The sequence below is a fragment of the Eubalaena glacialis genome, chromosome 10, assembly GCF_028564815.1.
Source record: "Eubalaena glacialis isolate mEubGla1 chromosome 10, mEubGla1.1.hap2.+ XY, whole genome shotgun sequence".
NCBI lineage: Eukaryota > Metazoa > Chordata > Mammalia > Artiodactyla > Balaenidae > Eubalaena > Eubalaena glacialis.
The window spans coordinates 116,187,779-116,210,095 of record NC_083725.1 but is presented as its reverse complement, the minus strand read 5'-3'; the positions used below and the strand labels follow the sequence as shown (position 1 = coordinate 116,210,095).

Genomic DNA, 22,317 nt, shown 5'->3' with positions numbered 1-22,317 from the left:
CCAGGGTCACCTACAGTGAAGCCTGAGCACCGCCACCCTTAACAGGAACACCCAGAGTGTTAGGACACCCTGACACTGTTAGTCATTCATGCCCTGCAGGATGGGACACAGTGACACACATTGGCCCCTCCTCTGAGCCACACCCTGATGCAGACATCCCTAGATCTGCAAACTCAGAGATATTCCCTCACACCCTCCCTCTCGGGTTCAGAATGTGACACCCTGACACACATACATGGAGACAGGCCGACACAGAGACATGTGGTGACCTGCTCCACAAGGACCCCCATGGCAGGCTTACACCTACCCCTGCAGGACTGCCGCTGACACACCCAAGGCCCCCTCTCGGACATGCCTCCTCCTTCCCACGCTGCACAGGCGTGGAAGTGCAGACACACAAACTCAGAGACAAGTGCAGACACACGCAGAGATACACATACAACATAACGACACACATACTTTTTGTATTTTTGATGATGCAGAAGAGGTCCAAGTCCTTCTCCTGACTAATCTCACCCCCTGCCGTGGCCTATCCCTGCCACCACTCAGCTACCCCACCCCATGGTGGACCCTGGTGGGGGCTGGGAGTTGCTGAGAAGACCCTCTTGGGGGCGTGGTGACCCCACTGGCCAGGCAGAAGGCAGAGGCCGGCAGCACTGGGTGGGGAGGCCTGAGCTCATCAGATTCCAGCCTGAGTGATTCACGGGAAGTGCCTGGGGAAGGGGGGCGGGGGGACTGGTCCCGGGGCAGGGGCTTTGGAGGCCTGGGTGGGCTTCAGACCAGAGGGTCTTGGGTCCAGAGCAAGCCTCTGGTCTGGGAGGGGGGCTTCCCGAGGGGGTGGCCCAGGCTGAAGGGGTGTCTGCTGGGTCTGACTCCTGGGAGGGGCTTAGGACACAGATCTGAGTCGCAGGATGAGACAATCAGTCCCTCCCGCCCACCCCGCCCATGGCCTGGGCCCCTGACCCCGTGCCTTCCCCAGCAGCTGGGTGTCTTTAACAGGGGTTAGGCCAAGGGTGGGGGGCAGGGGTGGGGTGACCTTCACGGCCATCTTGGCCCCTTGGGCCCTCGGGCAGGCAGCCCGAGTGGCCCCCAGAGGCCTCGAGGGGCTGGACCAGCCTGGCCCAGTCGGGGCCGACAGGGTTACAGACCCTCGCTGCCCTGCCAGGCAAGGCCTCTGCCAGAGAGCTGAGAACGCGCGCCTGTCCCAGCGCCAGGGATGTTTTCCTGCTGAGATGGAGCCCTCTGCCCCTGCTTCCCCCGGAGCCCCTGCCTCCCAGGCCGGGCTGATGCTCAGAGGACCCAGCTGCTCCTGCAGGGTGACAGAAAGAAAGGATGGGCTTGGGGACAGGACGGGGGTGCAGGAAGTGCCTTTCTTGGAACTCTGCACCAAAATAGCCCACTCCGTTCCTACTCTGGGTCTCAGTGTCCCCATGGGGGAGGTGTGTGTCACCAAGGAGACCCTCACCAGGGAGGGGCCTGAGCTGACCTCAGTCTGGCTTCTGCCCGCCATCCTCCCACCCCTCCCACCCCTGACAGCCCTCACCACCCCCGCCTCGGGCTCTGCTCCACTTTGAAGTCCTAACATAAATATCATGTCTGCTTGGGTTCCCCTTCCCGGCCCGGTCACAGCCCCCAGACCTAGCTCCCACCCCAGCCAGCTCTGGGGGTGCGACCTGGGGGAGAGGAGCGAGGGAGGCCTGGACCACCCAGGGAAGGTGGCGAGCCAGAGACCCAGGGACAGGAACAGGGAGACAGAGCGGGTGAGACGCAAGAGATGGAGAGGGGGGAAACAGAAGAGGGCAGAGAACAGAGAGACCCCAGAAACCAGCAAGGTGACAATGCTGGGGACAGGAGAGGAGAAAGAGGGACCCCAGAGACAGACAGGGGAGCTAGAGACCCCGACAGAGAGGGAAGAGAGGAACAGGGAGGAAGAGACCCTGCAGTCAGAGGGAGGGACAGTGAGACACAGAGGTCCCTGGGGACCGTGAACGGGCAGGAAGAGAAGGGGAAAGTTCCAGGTGCCAGTGGAGACGGCAGGGGCGGAGACCGGCGTAGCAATGGAAAGGATGTGGTGGAAAGAGAAACATCCCTGGAGACAGGATGACCAACCATCCTCGTTTGCCCGGGGCTGAGGGGGCTCCAGGGACACGGAACTTGCAGTGCTGAGACCAGGCAAGTCCTCAGCAAACGGGGAAGAGTGGGTCACCCTGGGTGGCAGGCCTTTGCCAGATGCCACAGGGATCAGAGAGTCCACTCGCATAGGTACCCTTCACACAGATGAGGAAGCTGTGGCCCGAGAAGGGCCAGCCGGGACGTCCCTGGAGCACACGGCAGGGCCAAGGCAGGGCCAAGGCAGGGCCAGCTTCAGGGACGCTCCATGGAGCCGCACGGGCAAAGGGCTCCAGAGGGAGGACAAGAACAGTGAGGGCCGGGAGAGCACCTGTCCTGGGATCCCCAGGCTCGGGTACCGTCCGCGCTCTGCCTCCGCCTGTGTGACCTAGGGCAAGCCTTGTCCCTCTCTGGGCTGTGTGAACACTGAGGGGAAGGGCCGGGCCCCTCTAGCTCTGATGGGGGCTCCAGGACTCATGGCCCCCTGAGCAGATGTGGCCAGATGTTCAGGTCAGGCATCTGCCAGGAGAGAGACTGGGGCTCCAGCTGGGCCCAGGTTGGGCAATCCAGGGGCAGCCATATGCTTCTCCCCTCACAGCTGTGGGCACACCCACAGCAGTGCCAGGGTGTGTGCGGGCCCTCGAGGACACACACGTCACCCAGCTGTGCATACCCACAGCAGTGCCAGGCTTTCACAAGCGCGCACGCGCACACACACACACACACACACACACACACACGGTCATGCACAGACACCAAGGTACACCCACAAACACACAGTCTCTCTGTATGGCAAAGACACCTCTGCCCCACCTCAGCCCCCTCCAGCTGTCAGAATCCTTTACCCCAGGGGCCAGGCCTGGAAGACACCCCTTCTTCCTGGGTCCCACCTTTTCCAAGCCTCTCTCTCCCACCCTGTCCGGTCCAGCAACACACCCCTTCCTGTGGGTCTCTCCCATCCAGAAGCACACAGGGTGTGGCACAGCACGTGGGGCAGGGGAGGGGGCCGCAATCAACCCCCTCCCTCCCAGATTCCCCTCCCTCCCCACTCCTGCCCTGGGACCTCTCCCACCCAAGACCAGGCGCCTCCCGCCCACCCGTTGGCCCTTCCTCCTGAAGCCTGAAGGCTGGGGTGGTTTGGGAAGAATTTAGAAATGGAGAGAGGTGGGGGGATGGGGACAAAACAGAAAGGAGGAAAGGAGGTGATTTGTACACAAAGCAATGTGCTGGCTCAGCGGCCCTCGTGCCAATGCTCTCTAGGACTCCTGCCCGGGGGGGCGCCCCCCAATCACACTCAGCTCCCCCATGCTGGCTGCTCCACTGGGCCCTCTGAGGGCCAGCCCCTCTACAAGCTGCCTTCACCCCAACTCCAACAGGCCCACATACTGCATCCAGAATCACCGTCTGGCTTGTCCCAGTAGCTGGAAGACAACGCTCCTTCTGGGGAAGTGGGCTTCTGTTTCCATGGCCCTCCTGAGGTGAGCTCTCCCCAAAAGGGCCATGATCGGAGCAGGGAACCCCAGCCTCCTGACTCCCAATGTGAGTCAGCCACGCCTGGTGTCCTGAGCTGTCCCCACCCCAGCCAGGGAGACACATTGGCCTCAGGCCCCAACAGAGAAAACAGGCTGTGTGGTAACAGGGAAGCATCACACATGCTCCCTGCTGATGGTGGCCCAAGCTGTCCCGTCCTCCTGGGCTGCACTCCTACAGATCCATAGGGTTACATTCTGAGTGTGCCATCCATCACGGTGGCAGCTAATTATAAATTAGCATTTCTGCCTGATTCCCTGTACCCAACCATGCATCTAAACGTTTTCTCATCCACACACCCATCTACTTAGCCATCTATCCATCCATCCACTTACTCATTCCTAAATCCATCCATCTATCCATCCGTCCACCCATCCATCTATCCATCCATCCCCCCATCCTCCAAGCATTTATTGCATCAGTTAGCATCTTCTCTGTGCTATGGGGGAACCAAGATGAGTCAGGTTGAACAGGACTGGCATGAAGACCACAACAAGACCCTCTTTATCCCCTCACCCCCAGATCCATGATGGTGCGCCCAATATATACCTTCTCCTGACTAGGGTAGGAAATTCTTTTTTTTTTTAAATTCATTCATTCATTCGTTTATTTTTGGCTGGGTTGGGTCTTTGTTGCTTTGCATGGGCTTTCTCTGGTTGCGGTGAGCGGGGGCTACTCTTTATTGTGGTGTGCGGGCTTCTCATTGCTGTGGCTTCTCTTGTTTCAGAGCATGGGCTCTAGGCGCACAGGCTTCAGTAGTTGTGGCACGTGGGCTCAGCAGTTGTGGCTCGCGGGCTCTAGAGCTCAGGCTCAGTAGTTGTGGCACACAGGCTTAGCTGCTCCGCGGCATGTGGGATCTTCCCGGACCAGGGCTCGAAGCCATGTCCCCTGCATTGGCAGGTGGATTCTTAACCACTGCGCCACCAGGGAAGCCCTAGGGTAGGAGATTCTTAGGCAGCCTCCACCCCACCTCTCCCAACATGGATGGCCCTGGGGGTGGGCAGGTAGGTGAGTGCTAGATGCCCACCCAAACTGGGCACCCAGGTGCATCTCCAAGTCTCATTCTCTACCTACCAAACCCTTAGTCTTGTTGGGATCAGGGTGTCCCACTCCTCCCCACTACCGCCCGCCTCCTGGCTCAGGCTTCCCTCCACTTGCCCAGCCAGGCCATCTGGAATTTGGCCTTTGACCCTCCTCCTTCTGCTTTGCTTGCCTGACCCCCAATGCCTCACCCCCACTGAGGCTGTAGTCCTGACCTCTGATCTGACCCGCCCACTCGCCAGACGGCCTGCAGCCTCCCCTCAGACGCCCCAGCACTGGCCATTGCCCGAATCATGACTAGGACCGCCACACCCTTGGACCAGGCTCCGGCCAGCCCCCGCCCGCCCCTGAAGAGCCTCTAGCGGCTGCCTTCCCCAGCCTGCCCCGCCTTGCTACCCAGCTCTCCAGCCAGCTCCCTCCCCTCTCCCAGACTATTGCAGCAACCTCCTGACTGGTCCCTGGCCTCCGGTCCCCCCTCCACCCACCGCATACCAGCCACAGGGATCTCTCATCATGCCTCTTCCCTGTGACCCCCATGATGCAGGCCAGCCTTCCAGGGGCAGCTCCACCGCTTTCCAGGCCAGGCCTCTACCCCCTTTCTGATACTCGCTCTCTACTCTTCACTGTCCCTCTAACCCTAAACCTCCCTCCAGGCCCCGGCAGAGTCCTTTGTATTCTCCAAACACATCTTGAGCTCTCCCAGCTCAGTAACTTTGTCTAGGCTGTGCCTTCTTCCCATCATGCCTTCCTTCCATCCTCATTTCTTGACATCACACCAAAGTCTCAGACCGCTCCAACGACTCCTCAAGGCACTGCAGCAAAAAGAGAACTGGAAGAAGGGTCCGAGGCCTTGGTTCTGGTCCCAGCCCTGCCACACAGTCTCTCTGAGACCCCCTGGGCCTCAGTGTACCCACCCACAAAAAAGCTTGCTGATTTCCAGGGATCTCCCATGTCTAGGATGGTATGACTTCTGGGGAAGGCTGGGTGAATGTGGGGAGCAGGTGGGCTTTGGCTCCAGGCAGAATCGCATCATCCCCCCTGCGTTGCCCTGAGCCAGATTCTTCACTTAGCTGAGTCTCATTTACTCATTCATGCATGTATTCATTCATTCTTTCGTTCAGCAAACCCCATTGAGCAGCATCTGTGGGCCAGGAGCTTTCCAGGCTCAGGGGATACAGTAGGAAATAAGACAATGACCCTGCCAAAATGGAGCTCGCAGTCTCCTAGGGCTGGAGTTCTCCACTAGGGGCAATGCTGCCCCCAGGGGACATGACATTTGGCAATGTCTGGAGTCTTTTTTTTTTTTTTTGGCCGCACCACGAGTCCTGTGGGATCTTAGTTCCCCAGGATCGAACCTGTGCCCCCTGCAGTGGAAGCGTGGAGTCTTAACCACTGGAACACCAGGGAAGTCCCAAGGAGTCATTTTTTATTGTCCCAACTGGAGGGATGCTACTGGCATCTAGACAGAAGCCAGGGATGCTGCTAAACATCTTACAATGCACAGCACAGTCTCTAGGAGATATCATTACCCAGCCCTGACTCTCAATAATACCGACGGCGAGAAACCCTGGCTATTGGGGAATTCAGGCCAGCAAGCAAATATATACCATGTCAGATAGGGGTAAGGGCAAAGGAGAAAAATGGAACAAGACCAGGGGGCCAGGGAGCCCCAGGGTATGGTGGAGGAGGGTGGTGGTCTGGGATGTTGATGCCTGAGCTGAGACCTGAAGAAAGTGAAGAAGCAGAGACTTTGCATCTTGCAGGAAGAGTGTTCTAAGCAGAGGAGCAGCCAATACAAAGGCCCTGAGGTAGACATGTGCCTGGTGAGTTTGAGGAACATCCACAGGCCAGAGTGGCTGGAGCAGAGGGAATGAGGGGAAGGGAGAGGGATGAGAGAGGGAGTTTGCGGGGAGATCACAAGAGCCTGGAGGCCGAGCATGGTAAAGACTGGCCTTTCTTCTGAGTGAGATGGGGGCCTCGAGGGTTCTGAGCAGGAGAGTGACTGGATCTGACTTGGGGTTTAAAAAGATCCCTCTGGCAGGATGGAGAAGGCAAGAGAGAGACCAGAGGAGAGGGTGTTGCACGAATCTAAATGGACAAGTGTAGTGGCTTGGGCCAGACGTGGGTGGCAAAGGTGGTGAGACGCAGTCATATTCTGGATCTGTTCTGAAGGTGAAGACAACAGGATTTTCTGAGAGACTGGATGTGGGGTGTGGGAGAAAGAGGAGTCAAGGATGATCTCAAGGCTTTGGGTCTGAGCCAGTGGAAGGATGAACTGCCCCACATTGACTTTCTTCTCATGAGAAGGGGGATAATTCTCTGTGCTTCACAGATGTAAACCTTGAAAGAACAACCTTCCTGGCATATAGCAGGCCCTTCTAAAGTCCTGGTTCTCAAGGGGATTGGCCGCGTCTGCAAGGCCAGCCCTGCCACTGTAAGAAGGTTAGCAAAGCCGCCCTGGTTCCATCCCCCGCCCCCCCCCCCCAGATTTGCTCAGAAGACTAAGGAACATTTGTCTCATGCTTTGCAGCTGACAAAGCACATTTGCACACACTGAGTGCCGTGATACAATAGCCCTGCTGAGCTGAAGGGCCCTGACACGTTAGCCCCGTTTTGTAGGTAAGAAAAATGGAGACCCAGAGAAGGTCAGCGACTTCCTGCAGTCACACAGCCGATTGTGGCAGAGTGGGAAGCCGGATCAGGACAGCACGCTGAGGAGCAGAACCTCTTCTCAGCATCCCCGCCCCGGCTCAAATTTCTGCTAAGAGTGCAGTGGGTGTGCACGGGTTAATCTGACAACCAGCTCCCCAGGGACCATCCTGACTAATGGGCTCAGTACACATGCCTCCAGAGGCGTCCAGGAGGGGCGGGAAGAGGACCCCGGCCAGGCCTACGCAGCAGGCCCTGCCTGGGGGCAAGGAGGGCTCCACACATGTGACGCCTGTGTCACACACACGTGTGTACCATTGTGTGCCCCATGTCCATACATGGCCTCTCACCAGTCCCCTCCCAGCCAGCCCTGCTCACCCTGCCCACCCCCTCCCCCATGCACCCTGCCCTCCTGCAGTAGGGAGCCCAGAGAAGCATTTCCTGTTTGGGGGCCGCCTCCTCCCCCTCTAAGTCCAGGTTCCCAGGGCCCCAGGCTGAGCAGAGGTGAAGGGAGGGCAGCCCCCTGCCCCTCCTCCTTCCCCGGCCACCCCCAACGCCCGGTCCAGCTGGGGCCAGGAGGCTTGAGGGCAGAGGTAGGAGCTCAGTATATAAATGAGGGCTGCGGATGCCCACGCCTGTGTGATCGAGGTGGTTCTCACATCCAGGGCCTACATGCGAAGGTGGGTGACTTCCTGTGTTAGGGCCTGCAGAACCCACACCACTTTTCGCATGCACACCTAAAGGGTTTAGCATGTCAGAGTATGTGCAACTCTGGGACGAAGGGACAGAGTATGGAGAACGTGCGCTTGTGTGTGGAGAGGAGCATACACACGTGTGTGACGTGAGAGCGTGAGTCAGAGCATGTTTCCACACACATGACAAGCAGCTGTTCACGGGTGTGACGAGGTCGGTGTGTCCCGACTGGGGTCTCTGTGAGTCTCTGGGAAGCGACGTCAACCCACCGCCAAGAGCCCCAGACGGTGCTGGAGTTTTCTGAGGGTCGTCCAGCCTCCTCTCCTCGACTCCCAGCCCGTTAGCAGCGCCTCCTCCCCTCCCCTGCCCCCATTCCCTGCACCCCCCCACCCCTGCCCCCCGCCCGACTGCTTCCTGCTCTGGCGGCCCCGGGGGAGCGGGAGCAGGGAGCTGGCAGCGGCCCCAGCCCACTCCTTACAAGGCCTGAGCCCAGCCCGGGCCCGCCCCCGGCCCGCCCGCCAGAGGCCCCAGTCCCGCCCCCTGTCAAGAGCGGCTGCCGGCCGGGCCCGGGCCAGTCGGGGGGCGTCGCGATGCTGCTGCGCCTGCTGCTGGCCTGGGCGGCCGCGGTGCCTACGCTGGGCCAGGCCCCCTGGGCCGCCGAGCCCCGCGCTGCCTGCGGCCCCGGCAGCTGTTACGCGCTCTTCCCGCGGCGCCGCACCTTCCTGGAGGCCTGGCGGGCCTGCCGTGAGCTGGGGGGCGACCTGGCCACGCCGCGGACCCCCGAGGAGGCCCGGCGCGTGGACAGCCTGGTGGGCTCCGGCCCGGCCAGCCGGCTGCTGTGGATCGGGCTGCAGCGGCAGGCCCGGCACTGCCAGCCGCAGCGCCCACTGCGGGGCTTCACGTGGACCACAGGGGACCAGGACACGGCCTTCACCAACTGGGCCCAGCCCGCCACGGGTGGGCCCTGCCCGGCCCAGCGCTGTGCGGCCCTTGAGGCGAGTGGCGAGCATCGCTGGCTCGAGGGCTCGTGCACGCTGGCCGTCGATGGCTACCTGTGCCAGTTTGGCTTCGAGGGCTCCTGCCCAGCGCTGCCCGATGAGGCAGGCCAGGCCGGCCCCGCCGTCTACACCACGCCCTTCCACCTGGTCTCCGCAGAGTTTCAGTGGCTGCCCTTCGGCTCTGTGGCTGCCGTGCCATGCCAGGCTGGCAGAGAAGCCTCTCTGCTCTGCGTGAAGCAGCCTGACGGTGGCGTGGGCTGGTCGCGGACTGGGCCCTTGTGCCCCGGTACCGGCTGCGGCCCGGACAACGGGGGCTGTGAACACGAGTGCGTGGAGGAGGCAGACGGTCAGGTGTCCTGTCGCTGCACCGAGGGCTTCCGGCTGGCAGTGGACGGGCGCAGCTGCGAGGACCCCTGTGCCCATGCCCTGTGTGAGCAGCAGTGTGAGCCTGGAGGGCCACAGGGCTACAGCTGCCACTGTCGCCTGGGTTTCCGGCCAGCCGAGGATGAGCCGCACCGCTGCGTGGACACAGATGAATGCCAGATTGCCGGCGTGTGCCAGCAGATGTGCGTCAACTACGTTGGTGGCTTTGAGTGCTACTGCAGCGAGGGCCACGAGCTGGAGGCTGATGGCATCAGCTGCAGCCCTGCTGGGGCCATGGGCGCCCGGGCTTCCCAGGACCTTGGGGACGAGTTGCTGGATGATGGGGAGGATGAAGAGGATGAAGATGAAGCCTGGGAGGTCTTTGATGGTGGCTGGACAGAGATGCCTGGGATCCCGTGGATGGAGGCCACGCAGTCACCTGACTTTGGCCTGGCCTATAGACCTAGCTTCCCAGAGGACAGAGAGTCACGGATGCCCTACCTGGACCCCACCTGGCCACCCCCGCTTAGTGCCCCTAGGGTCCCCTACCACTCCTCAGTGCTCTCTGTCACCCGGCCTGTGGTGGTCTCTGCCACACGCCCCCCACTGCCTTCTGCCCACCAACCCCCTATTGTCTCTGCCACGCGTCCGCCCCTGACCCCTGCCCCTCAGCCCCCCGTGGTCCCTGCCATACACCCAGCTTTGCCCTCTGACCACCAGTTCCCCAAGATCTCAGCCAACTATCCAGATCCGCCTTCTGCCCACCGACCCCCCGTTATCTCTGCCACACACCCAGGACCGACCCCTGCCCACCAGCCCCCAATTATCTCAGCCAAATATCCTGAACTGTTCCCCGCTCACCAGTCCCCCATGTTTCCAGATACCCAGGTCGTTGATACCCAGAACACCACTCATTTGCCTCGAATCCCAGCTAACCACGCCCCTCTGGTCACCACCTCCAGCGCCCGTCAAACCCCTGTGACCCCAGATATCCTGGTCCTCAAAGCCCAGGCCACCCACCATCCCATTACTTCCACTGTCCAGCCTTCTCTGACCACTACCTCCAGGCCCCCTGTGTCACCTGCCCATCAAGTCCCCGTGCCTGCTGCCACCCAACCCCCAGCCTTCCACACTCCCCTGCCCCCAGAGAGCCCCACTAACCAGACCTCACCCGCTAGCCCAACACACCCCCATTCCAAAGCCCCACAAGTCCCAAGGGAAGGTACCCCTGACCCCAACCTGGCCCCGTGGCTGCCCTCGGCAGTCCCCACAGCCCTGGGGGAGGCCAGTCCAGCAGGCCGCAGCCGCAGGGATGATCGGTGGTTGCTGGTGGCACTCCTAGTGCCAACATGCGTCTTCTTGGTGGTCCTACTTGCACTGGGCATCGTGTACTGTACCCGCTGTGGCCCCCACGCGCCCAATAAGCGCGTGACCGACTGCTATCGCTGGGTCACCCACGCCGGGAGCAAGGGCTCAACGGAACCCGCGCCCCACCGGGGCAGCCTCACAGAGGTGCAGACCTGCAGAACCAGCGTGTGATGGGGCGCAGCCCCCGCTCTGTGGGGTGGGGGAAGGGGCATGCGTTGGACACATGGGCCAGGCTGCACCAGGGACCCACGGGGGCTGCCCAGCTGGACAGAAGGCTTCCTGGTTCCCCCGGGCCCAGCCAGGCTCCTCTCTCAGTCAACCGCTAGACCTGACTCTTGGGAGCTGTTTCCTGGCCCAGCACTCAAGACGGAGGAGATGCCGAGGCCCCCCAGGACCTCAGGGGGTGGGTTCTTCTCCAATAAACGGGGTGCCAACCTCACCCAAAGCTCCTGACCCCCATTGGCGCCTGAGGGGAGGGTCTGGGAGGACTCAGAAAAAAGAAGGAGGGGATCTTCCTTCAGCTTGTTTGGGCTCCCCAGGAAATAAGGTAAGACTCCTCAAGGCAGGGTATGCTTTAGGTTCTCAGGGAAACAGGAGCCCAGAGAGGGCAGAACTTTGCCCAAGGTCACACAGAGAGCCTAGGAGTGGGAGGTTCGGCATGAAGAGAATTTCATATTGGTTCCTCTTTTTACCATAACTCTTAGAAGGTGGGACTGAATCTGGAATGAGGGCTTCTGCTGAACTGGAGCCAAACTGGGGTTTAGGGGGTCAAAGGCAAGTTCTAGGCCTGGTGATTCTGGGGAGTGAAGGCAGTCTAGAGAGTGAGCTCTGGTACTTCCCTTCCCCTCCCCGAAGGCCGCCCAGAAGTTGGTGGCTGGGGCTCAGGTGGCTTGAGTCAAGGGTGCTGTCATCCCCCTGGGTTGTAGGTGATGGGGGGCACTCCTCCTCTCTGCTCTGGGGAGGTGGTGGGAGTCAGAGCCAGAAGCTGGGCTGCGGAGAGCCAGGAACCCAGGAGCGAGATCCCACACCCAGCTCCCTGGGCAGCCTCCTGAGCAAGGCCTTCCCATCTTGGGCCACACTGTGCCCTTCTCTGTGTGGATGGTGCTGGGAGAGGGAGAACTGCAGACCGAGCAAGGCTCAGGCTGCTCCAGGCTGAGATATGCCATGAACGGGAGGAGGGGATGGTAAAAAAATCACAGCCTGTGGGGACCCAGCAACCTCCCTCATCCTGGGCTCACTGCCTTGGGGGGACCAAGGAGGGGGAGGCGTGGCAGGGGGAGGGGGAGGCGTGGGTTCCCACCACCTCTGTGATTTTTCAGTTGCAGCTTCTAAGGGACCTCTAATTAGGACGGAGCAGAACCACCACGACCACCCGGGCAGGCGAGGAGGGGTGACCCAGAGCCCCCTTTCCTACGCAGTGCCCTTTGCCACCCTCTGACCCCAGGGGCTGGGCCTGGGCTAGAAGGCTGAGCTGGGCCCCAAGGGACCAGGAGAGGAGGGGCGGGAGTTGGGGACGAATAGGGGCGCGTGGTGGGGGGCGACACGGAGGGGGCGGAGGGAACGCTACGTACCGCCTCCCCTCCGCTCTCACGTTCCCCTAACTCAAACCAGACGCCCCCGACAGATCCAGCCCAAGCTTTTAACGTTGGAGGCGCCGCCGGAAAGGTTCACTGGATGGGAGTGGGGGTCGCCAGGTGGTCCAAAGGCCTAGGTCTGAGAAGAAGGTGGGGGGCGCAGCCTGGGGGTTGACAAAGCCTGCCAGGACGGGAAGAACTAGAGCTCCCTCATGTGACCCTGGGCAGGAGATCCACAGCGCCCCGAGGGCAGGAAGGAGTTAAAAGCACTGCTGTCAGAGGGCGGGGATGGGAGTGGGGAAGGGGGCCCAGAGCCGGCTCTTTGTCATCCTGTAATGAGCACCAGATGCGGAGCTGCGTGCGGCCCTAAACAGACAGCCTCCCAGGGCAGAGCCCCCACTAGCGCCGAAATGGGGCTCCGCCCAGACCCAGAGCTGCGTTTGAGGCTCCGCCCACTGACTCAGGCCCCGCCTCCTCCAGGCGCGACCCGGGCCTGCACTATCAGCTTGGCCTCTCGGAGCTACGAGCCACGCCCACCCACTGCTGTCTGGCGTCCCCTCGGGAACTCTCCAGAGGCCACGCCCACCAAGGCCACAAGCCTCGCCCCCTGCCAGCTCAGAGGTTCTCGCCGAGCGATTGCCCCGCCCCTCTGCTCTATCAGCTCCGCCCCGGCCAAGGCAGTACCTAGGCCCCGCCCACCAGGGCCATAGCCCCGCCTCCTAAGCGCAGCTTGCGCTAGGAGACTGGCAGTTATTAGCTGCAGCTTCCAGGAGGTATGAACTCCGCCCAGAGTTTACACATTCTCCTCACGCAGCTCCGCCCTTTGCAGAGCTGGGGACTAGGTCCACGAGTGTAGGGAATCCAGCAGAGACATTAACTCTGTCCGGTAGAGATGCAAACTCCGCCCTCCAGGAGTTCACCGCGTTCCATTCTAGCGCCTCTTCAGGCTACACGCCCAGCTGCAAGCCACGCCCCCTCCCCAGCATCCAAAATTGTAGGGTCCGGACCCCAGACCGGCCTCACCAAGGGAAGAGCTCCGCCCACGTATGGCTAACACACATTCGCTTCTTACTGAGGTAATGGCCCACCTACACAGAGCCCCAGGGCCCTCCCACTAAGAATGCCCAGAAGCCCCGCCCTTGATGGTCCCTTAAGTCCCGCCCACCCAGAGCGCTGCTCTCTGGGGTTTTGAGCACAGGCATCAACCACGCAGAGAAAGTAACCCAACCTCTCCTCTCAGGCTCCGCCTCCTGTTAATGTATAGCCCCATCCACCCTAGGCCCCACCTTCTCAGGACGGAAGCCACGCCCGCTCCGGACCTGGGACCCTCGAAGTCCTCACTGCCTCTGGGTATGCTCAGACTACTGGGTCCGAACCCTATTGAGCAGGATGCCCCTTGGACCCGACCCGGGCGCCCACTCTCCTTCCCTGCCCCCGGTTTCCTTTCGTCTAGATCGCGGGTTCTTTGGAGGGAGGTCCGAGACGGTATCAAGAGTCCGGCGGACGGTGTCCATGAATGGGCCTTTGGCGCCACCTACCTTCGGTGGCTTGAAGCCACCAGAAAGCCTCAGTCCGGCCTCTCCCAGAGCACACTAGTGTTCAATGAATAGTTGCTTAATTTATTAAATGTTTGTATTACTGTAATATCTGCCGAGTTCCCCCGGCAAAACGGCAGATCTGCTCGCAGGTGCCCTCCGTCGTATTTGGAAGACCCCAAGAGGGCTTCACATTGGTCCTCAAGCTGAGGCTGTCCCTGCCAGCCTTTATAGCAGCTGGTGGGACTCTTGCTGTTCTTCCTCTTGAATCCTGTTTCCCAGGGGCGAAAGCACAGCGTCTCACCTGGGGGTCAAGAACTGTTAGTGCTGGGCCCTCCCTTCCCCCAACTAGCACTCGGATGTGTGGACACCTTTCATAGGGGTGTGTGTTTGGCGGGAGGGAGTGGGTTTGGGCTCAGAGGTCCTCAGCTGGGATCTGACAGCCACAGTTTTTGGAGCGGAATTGATCTCAAGGCCGACCTCTATATCAGTGCTCATCCCTACATTTGAAAATATTAGTCTGCTGACTCCTACACTAGATGGGGTTTGGGGGGGGGGTCTCCAGGGAGCCCTGGAGACTCTGGAGTTCAGCGCTAGGAACTCAATAAAATATTCTTCAAACAATATTGGAACAGACCGGGGAGCTATAATTGAGGGTGTTGGAACTAACACCTACTGAGGTCAACTAGGTGCCAGCACTCCCTGCTTCAGAACCACCCCCGGCAAACTCAGGCCTGGGGAGTGGGATGCCTTCCAGATGGGATTCCACCTCTGGTGTCCTGGCCTCTACAAATGCGAGTGGGGTTTGGTGCCAAATAATAATTAAAATAATAGTAGATGCTTGCAGCACTTATTATATGCCTAGCCCAATTCTAAGGGCTTTACATTTAAGAATCTTTTAAGAACCATAGCATTTAAAGAACATTTAAAAGGGCTTCCCTGGTGGCACAGTGGTTAAGAATCCACCTGCCAATGCAGGGGACACAGGTTCGATCCCTGGTCCAGAAAGATCCCACATGCCGTGGAGCAACTAAGCCCGTGTGCCACAACTACCAAGCCTGCGCTCTAGAGCCCGCGAGCCACAACTACTGGGCCCGCGTGCCACAACTACTGAAGCCCACGCACCTAGAGCCCGTCTCCGCAACAAGAGAAGCCACCGCAATGAGAAGCCTGCGCACCTCAACGAAGAGTAGCACCTGCTCGCCGCAACTAGAGAAAGCCCGCGTGCAGCAACAAAGACCCAACACAGCCAAAAATAAATAAATAAAATAAGTAAATTTTTAAAAAAGAACATTTAAGAACCATAACAATCCCCAAGAATTGCCATTTTCCCCACAATTTATGAATGAGGAAGCCGAAGGCACTTGCCTGAGTGCCTTGTGTTAAGTCACCTGCCCTACTTGACCAAGTTAGCAAGTAGAGGTTTGAATCCAGGTAGATTCTGTGATCCTCACCCCTAGAGCAGAGCCAGTGCATAATGACCGCCATGTCTCTGATCAGAAAATGCCCACTTCCCAGGGAACTTGCTTTTAGGGGTGAGGCTGCAAAATGTGGGCTCCCAGGCTGATCATGATGTGATTGGGTGTGGGGGACAGGTGAAGCCTTCCTCACAGTCAGTTGTGGTTTTGGTGAATGATGATGCTAAGTGAGGCATGGCCTGCGACCTCGTGGGATCCAGACAAGGGGCCCAGACCAAATGCAGCTTTAGGGCCCCTGAGAGTGGCCATGCTTTAGCGTGATTTTGGTGAGTCTGGGGATTTCTTTCCAGGAGACCAACTGGCAGTGGTTAAGACCAGGCACCCTAGGGACTTCCCTGGTGGCACAGTGGTTAAGAATCCGCCTGCCAATGCAGGGAACACGGGTTCGAGCTCTGGTCCGGGAAGATCCCACATGCCGCGGAGCAACTGGGCCCGTGTGCCACAACTACTAAAGCCCGCGCGCCTAGAGCCAGAGCTCCACAACAAGAGAAGCCACCGCAATAAGAAGCCCGAGCACCACAACGAAGAGTAGCCCCCGCTCGCTGCGACTAGAGAAAGCCCGCGTGCAGCAACGAAGACCCAACGCAGCCAAGAAACAACAGACCAGGCACCCTGCACCAGACAGCCTTGCTTTGATTCCAGTTCCACTACCTGAGGGTTGGGGACATTAGGCAGGTTCCTTAATTGTTCCTCATTTGAAAAATGGGCATACTATAATACCCATGATAGCCACAGTAATCTGCTGGAGACGAGAAAGGTCTCTATGAGGAGAGGCAGGTTTCTTGCTGGAAGCCTATGAGGACATTCAGGGTGGCTGCAAGAACCTCCTGTAGGAAGTGCTGTCTGCTTTAGCTGGCAGTGGGGAGCCCTGAAGACAGAGTCCAGAAACTGATCACGGGAGAGCTGAATCCACAGAAACTGACATCCTACGCCCACCAAGTCCCTACGGCAGAGGTTCCCAAACACTGTCGGTTCACCACGTCCTGAGTGTCTCAGTTGATTTTTTCATGGCGTCCCTTGGTCACCCAACAGTTCCATTTAATAAATAGTTAGGTTCAAACGACGTAAGAAGTACTTGTGTTTTAATACCTCAGTGGTCATTTGAGAAAATAATACACATACATTGAAAGATACAAAAATATTTTATTCTTAAGTAACCACAATCACTTGCTGATGGGTGTGTGCACCACTTCTCAAAACTTGGAGTCAGACAGGACATCGTCACCTTCATTTCCTGTTCCGCACTGACTTTCCCTGTGGTACTTGCTTTTTATCATGGCAGCTGCCAAAAATCCAGCTGTGCAAAGATATTATGTCATTGAAAGGAACGTAGTACAATCCGATGTTGAAACTGTGAACTGCCTCGAGCTAGCAGCTTGCCAATTGTCTGACAGATATCCAGTATCTCTGTGTTTCCCTCAAAGTTTTATAATATTTCATGGCATCCCCATGAGTTTGCTGCAGTGCATGGGCCCTACATCAAAGGAAGGATCTTGTTAGACGCCAGGATTCTGATGGAGGATGCCTGTGAGGAGTGGGAAGAAGGTGCGAGGTTGCGGGTGCCTGGAACCCTTCCCCTCCCCCTTGCTCTACTCCATTGCCAGGTTTGTCCCATGATAGCTAATGAGAAGGAGGAAAATGAAAACAAAACAGCGGGGGGGTGGGGGTGGGGGTGTGATGAATTGGGAGATTGGGATTGACATGTATACATTGATGTGTATAAAATGGATGACTAATAAGAAAATAAATAAATAAATAAATAAACATTTAAAAAAAACCCAAAAAACAAAACGGGCCTGTGGGTGGGCAAAATCAGATTAGAAAGATGATATCACTTCCAAGATGAATGATGGAAGCCTGTGGAGAAGAGGCAAACCTGGCTTTGGGGGTACACTACCAGGCAGCAGAAAGTAAAGATTTAGGTCTTAACTCATGGATTGTCTTGGAGGGCATTACAGGAAGCTGGATTTTCTTACTCTAATGCAGGCATCTGACAGCAGCTTTTTCAGAGGGCTCACTCCAGCCCCAATCTAGCACTGGCCACACTGGGAAGAGTCAGACTTCCTTGGAATAATACAGAGGAAAATATTCCGAGGCTTCGGAGAACGGAATGGTAAAATCACTCTATCCCACCTGTTAGCTGCCCAACCTCACAGACTGATGTGTCACCGGGTCCCAGAGATTCTCCGCTCTCAGTGGCCATTGAAAATAGGCTTATTAGGACTTCCTTGGTGGTCCAGTGGTTAAGACTCTGTGCTTCCACTGCAGGGGGCATGAGTTCGATCCCTAGATGGAGAAGTTCTGCATGCCGTGCAAAAAATAAATAAATAATTTTTTACATGAAGACAGGCTGATTAAAGAAGCTCTCGAAGGACTGATTAAAATGGGTGCTCTACCTGGATATTTCAGGATAATAATCTCCCTCTTTCAAGGTTCTTAACCTTAATCATATCTGCAAAGTCCCCTTTTCCATGTAAGGTAATACACTCACAGGTTCCAGGGGATTAAGATGTGGGCATATTTGGGGCCATCATTCTGACAGTCACACTTAGGGACCAGGAAAACAGTGCTGGGTTGGTGTGAGATCCCTCTAGCCACAGCAAGCAGGTCCTGCAGTGGAGCGCCCAGTAGGACAGATGATAAAATCTTCTTTTTATTGTCGGCTTGTTTATTAGTGAGAGGTTGCCAGCTACTTTCTGCTGCAGCCAGACAGCTGGGAGGGGTGCTGTTAGCTGCCAATTTTCACCCAACAGTCATTCCTGGTCATGTGGCCATGGCACTGGAGGGGACAGTGTGCTGCCACAGCTGTCACAGCCTTGGGAGTGAGGGGCTGCATCAGGAGATGTTTCCAGCTTTGGTCTGTATCCAGACCCTGGTACTGAATTTATGTCTAGCCACCCCCTCTTGGGGGCCCTTGGGGTTCTTTCCTGCCATCTGATCTCAGTTCAAGTCCATCACCAGCATCTGGGGCTGTGTAATCACTTTATTTGTTGTTGTTGGTGGTGGTGTTGTTTCTTATTTATTTATTTATGTATTTACTGGCTGCGTTGGGTCTTCGTTGCTGCACGCGGGCTTTCTCTAGTTGTGGCGAGTGGGGGCTACTCTTTGTTGCGGTGTGCGGGCTTCTCATTGCAGTGGCTTCTCTTGTTGTGGAGCCGGGCTCTAGGTGCGTGGCCTTCAGTAGTTGTGGCATGTGGGTCCAGTAGTTGTGGCTCGCGGGCTCTAGAGCGCAGGCTCAGTAGTTGTGGCGCACAGGCTTAGTTGTTCCGCGGCATGTGGGATCTTCCTGGACCAGGGCTCAAACCTGTGTCCCCTGCATTGGCAGGCGGATTCTTAACCACTGCGCCACCAGGGAAGTCTCTATGTAATCACTTTAAACCTCAAAAGGAAAGGAGGTCTCAAATGCTCTCCTCCCAGGGGCACCTTGGCCCCCAGCCAGTCAGCAAACTTCGATGTCAAGCAAAATAGAAGGGAATCTTTGGTAGGACATTGGGAGCTGTGGGGTTAATGTGGGCTGAAAGTCAGACCTGGAAACAAGCAGAAGCTGGGGTAGCTTGGGAGGCTGGAGCAGGGACTCAGGAGCAGCGTGATCAGGCCACTACCGGATGCTTGTCCCCAGCCAGTCTCAGAATATTTGAGACTTTGCCTAAAATTTACATTCCAAGCATCCATTTGGCCTTTCTTGGATCATGTGCCTGCAATTTTGTTGGTTGAAGAGGAGGGGAAGTCTTTCAGAAGGGGAAGATTAGAAGGGAAGTCTTTCAGAAGGGGACGATTACAGAGCCACCAGCTGGTTTAAAGCGGCAGGCAACCTCTAAGTGGCAGTTTCTCTCACTAATAAGGAAATAATTAAAGAGTAGATTTTAATTTTCTTCCCTAGTTGAGGCTCCACCACAGAGCTTGCTCACAGAGGACCCACCTCGGGCTATTTTCCTGGTTCCTGTGTGTAATTTAGGACATTTTGACACAAGCAGAGCCCCATATCCCCATGGGAACAAGGGTTATTACAGGGGGAAGGGTCAAGTAGAGGCCACTGGAACCCCCCCCAGCCACTAAAACAACAAACCATTCACTCACTTGTCCAATATTTATCAAGACCGTACTATGCATCAGAGACTCCACAAGGGATCAGGGTTACAAAAGTAACCAGACAGGAGAGCAGCAAGAATACATAAGGTAAGGAGGGGGGGCGAGGGGCAGGGAGAGAAATAGGTGAGGGAGATTAAGAGGTACAAACTTTCAGTACAACATAAATGAGTCATGGGTATGAAATGTACAGTGTGGGGAATATAGTCAATAATTAGGTAATATCTTTGTATGTGACAGATGACAGCTAGACTTATCATGGTGATTATTTTGAAAGGTATAGAAATATTGAATCACTATGTTGCATACAAGGAATTAACAAAGTGTCATAGATCAGTCATATTTCAAAAACAAACAAACTCATAAAAAAAGAGATCAGATTTGTGGTTACCAGAGGTGGGGGCTAGGAGGAAGGGGAATTGGATGAATGTAGTCAAAGATACAAAGTTCCAGTTATAAGATAAATAAGTACTAGGGATGCAATGTACAACATGACAAGATAATTAACAGTGCTGTACGTATTATATGAAAGTTGTTAAGGGAATAAATTCTAAGAGTTTTCATCACAAGGAAAAAAAATTTTCTATTACTTTAATGTTGTAAGTCAAATCATTATGTTGTACACCTTAACTGTATACAGTGCTATATGCCAATTATATCTCAATAAAACTGGGAAAAAAAGGAATACGTAAGGTGAGACCACCCAGGGCCCTGCCCAGGCAGGAGAGGGTGGTGACCTGAACCGAGGCAGAAGCAGAGTTGGGATGGGAGGAGAGAGTAAAGTCGAGAGGTGGTTGGCAAGTGGATTTGGACCGGATCCAGTGACCGGCTGAATGTGAAGGAGGACTGTGGCCGCCGGGTTTTGGCTCCCCCTGGTGGTGCCATTCATGGAGGCGGAGACATGGGAGAAGCAGCCACTTGGGAGAGATGGGTGATATTCAGTGTGGGCTCTATTGCGTTTGCCGTATTTGGAGGTCACCCAAGTGGGCTGCTCAAGAAGGTACCTGTATGCCTGAATCCAGAGCTCAAGGCAGAGGGCCAGGTTGAAGATGGAGATTGGAGTTTCCTTTCTACCCCACAGTTGGGGGTCCCTGAAACCACCGGAGCTGCCACCTTCACTGGTGAGTCCTTCACGCTCCACCCCTTGCTTTCCCAGCAAACAAACGAGCGATGCGCTTTTTTTGTTTGTTTTGTTTTGTTTTGTTTGGCCGCACCGCGTGGCTTGCGAGATCTTAGTTCCCTGACCAGGGATCGATCCCGAGCCCCAGGCGGTGAGAGCAACGAGTCCTAACCACTGGACCACCGGAGAATTCCCCTCCAACTCCTAACTTCATAACTGTCCACAGAGTCTGAAATTTTCAAGGATCTTATGTTTGTTTTATAAGTGTTTTTTAGAGTTTTGAACTTGATTTTTATTAAAATATTAGTCTAATATTAAAATATTAGTTATAACACATTGTGGGTTTTTTACAATATTTATTTATTTATTTATTTGGCTGCGTTGGGTCTCTTTTTTAAAATTTTTATTTATTTATTTATTTTTGGCTGCATTGGGCTTTCGTTTCTGCGCACGGGCTTTCTCTAGTTGCAGCCAGCGGGGCCACTCTTTGTTGAGGTGCGTGGGCTTCTCACTGCGGTGGCTTCTCTTGTTGCAGAGCACGGGCTCTAGGCGCGTGGGCTTCAGTAGTTGTAGCATGTGGGCTCAGTAGTTGTGGCTCGCGGGCTCTAGAGCGCAGGCTCAGTAGTTGTGGCACACGGGCTTAGTTGCTCCATGGCATGTGGGATCTTCCTCGACCAGGACTCGAACCCATGTCCCCAGCATTGGCAGGCAGATTCTTAACCACTGCACCACCAGGGAAGTCCATCCACATTGTGTTTTTTTGTTTGTTTAATAAATTTATTTATTTATTTATTTATTTTGGGCTGCACTGGGTCTTCGTTGCTGCGCACGGGCTTTCTCTAGTTACGGCGAGCGGGGACTACTCTTCATTGCGGTGCACAGGCTTCTCATTGCAGTGGCTTCTCTTGTTGAAAAGCACAGGCTCTAGGCGCGCGGGCTTCAGTAGTTGTGGCACGCGGGCTCAGTAGTTGTGGCTTGCGGGCTCTAGAGCACAGGCTCAGTAGTTGTGGCGCACAGGCTTAGTTGCTCCGCGGCATGTGGGATCTTCCCGGACCAGGGCTTGAACCCATGTCCCCTGCATTGGCAGGCGGATTGTTAACCACTGCGCCACCGGGGAAGTCCCACACATTGTGTTTTATAACACAAAAATTAAAACTCTTCTACTGAAAAAAAAAATCAGTATTTTAATTTTGGTCAGTTTTATTTTATAAGTTTTACAAACAGCAGCCAAAAAGAAGAAAAATACAACTGTCTTTTCCTGGGCAACCACAGGTTACTGAAAATTAGCCGATTTTGGTCTCAGCTGACATTCCGGACAGAAACTCCTCCTTGGAGCAGAGGCAGCACAGCCTCTGGCACTTGGTGTGCAGTTATCAATTTGGCCGCTCTGCTTTTCTTCGTTGCTGTGGATCTGACTCCCAGGGGATTTTTGCCTACACCCAGCGGGGCAGCAGCTCGCCTTTCCACCCTGACTCAGGGACGTGTCGTCCTTTCCAGCCACTTCAGTGATAAATTCATACTCAGGGGCTCTGGAGGACAGAGGGCAGTGGGTGTGACCTGGGAAGGAAGATGAAACTCACAAAAAGTTCACGGGCCTGCCACCTGGGGGAGCTCTAGGGGTCCAGTAGTTCTGGGTCTGCATCCACAGAGGGGACACAAAACCTCATGGGCTGCTCTGGGTTGGGGAGGCAGCACACACTTCCCTGGCCGCCCTTCTTGGGCCCATGGGCCAAGGAAGATAAAGCTACACTTCCAGCGAGGCTGAGTGATGAA

General features: G+C 56.4%; 1 protein-coding gene across 1 annotated transcript; it reads left to right on the top strand.

Moving 5' to 3' along the window:
• Positions 1–8,609: 8,609 nt before the first annotated feature.
• CD248 (CD248 molecule) lies at positions 8,610–11,190 on the top strand. The gene has a single exon (XM_061203739.1). The coding sequence runs from the start codon at positions 8,613–8,615 to the stop codon at positions 10,920–10,922; it is 2,310 nt and encodes a 769-aa protein (XP_061059722.1). The 5' UTR covers positions 8,610–8,612; the 3' UTR covers positions 10,923–11,190.
• The last annotated feature ends 11,127 nt before the right edge of the window (positions 11,191–22,317 follow it).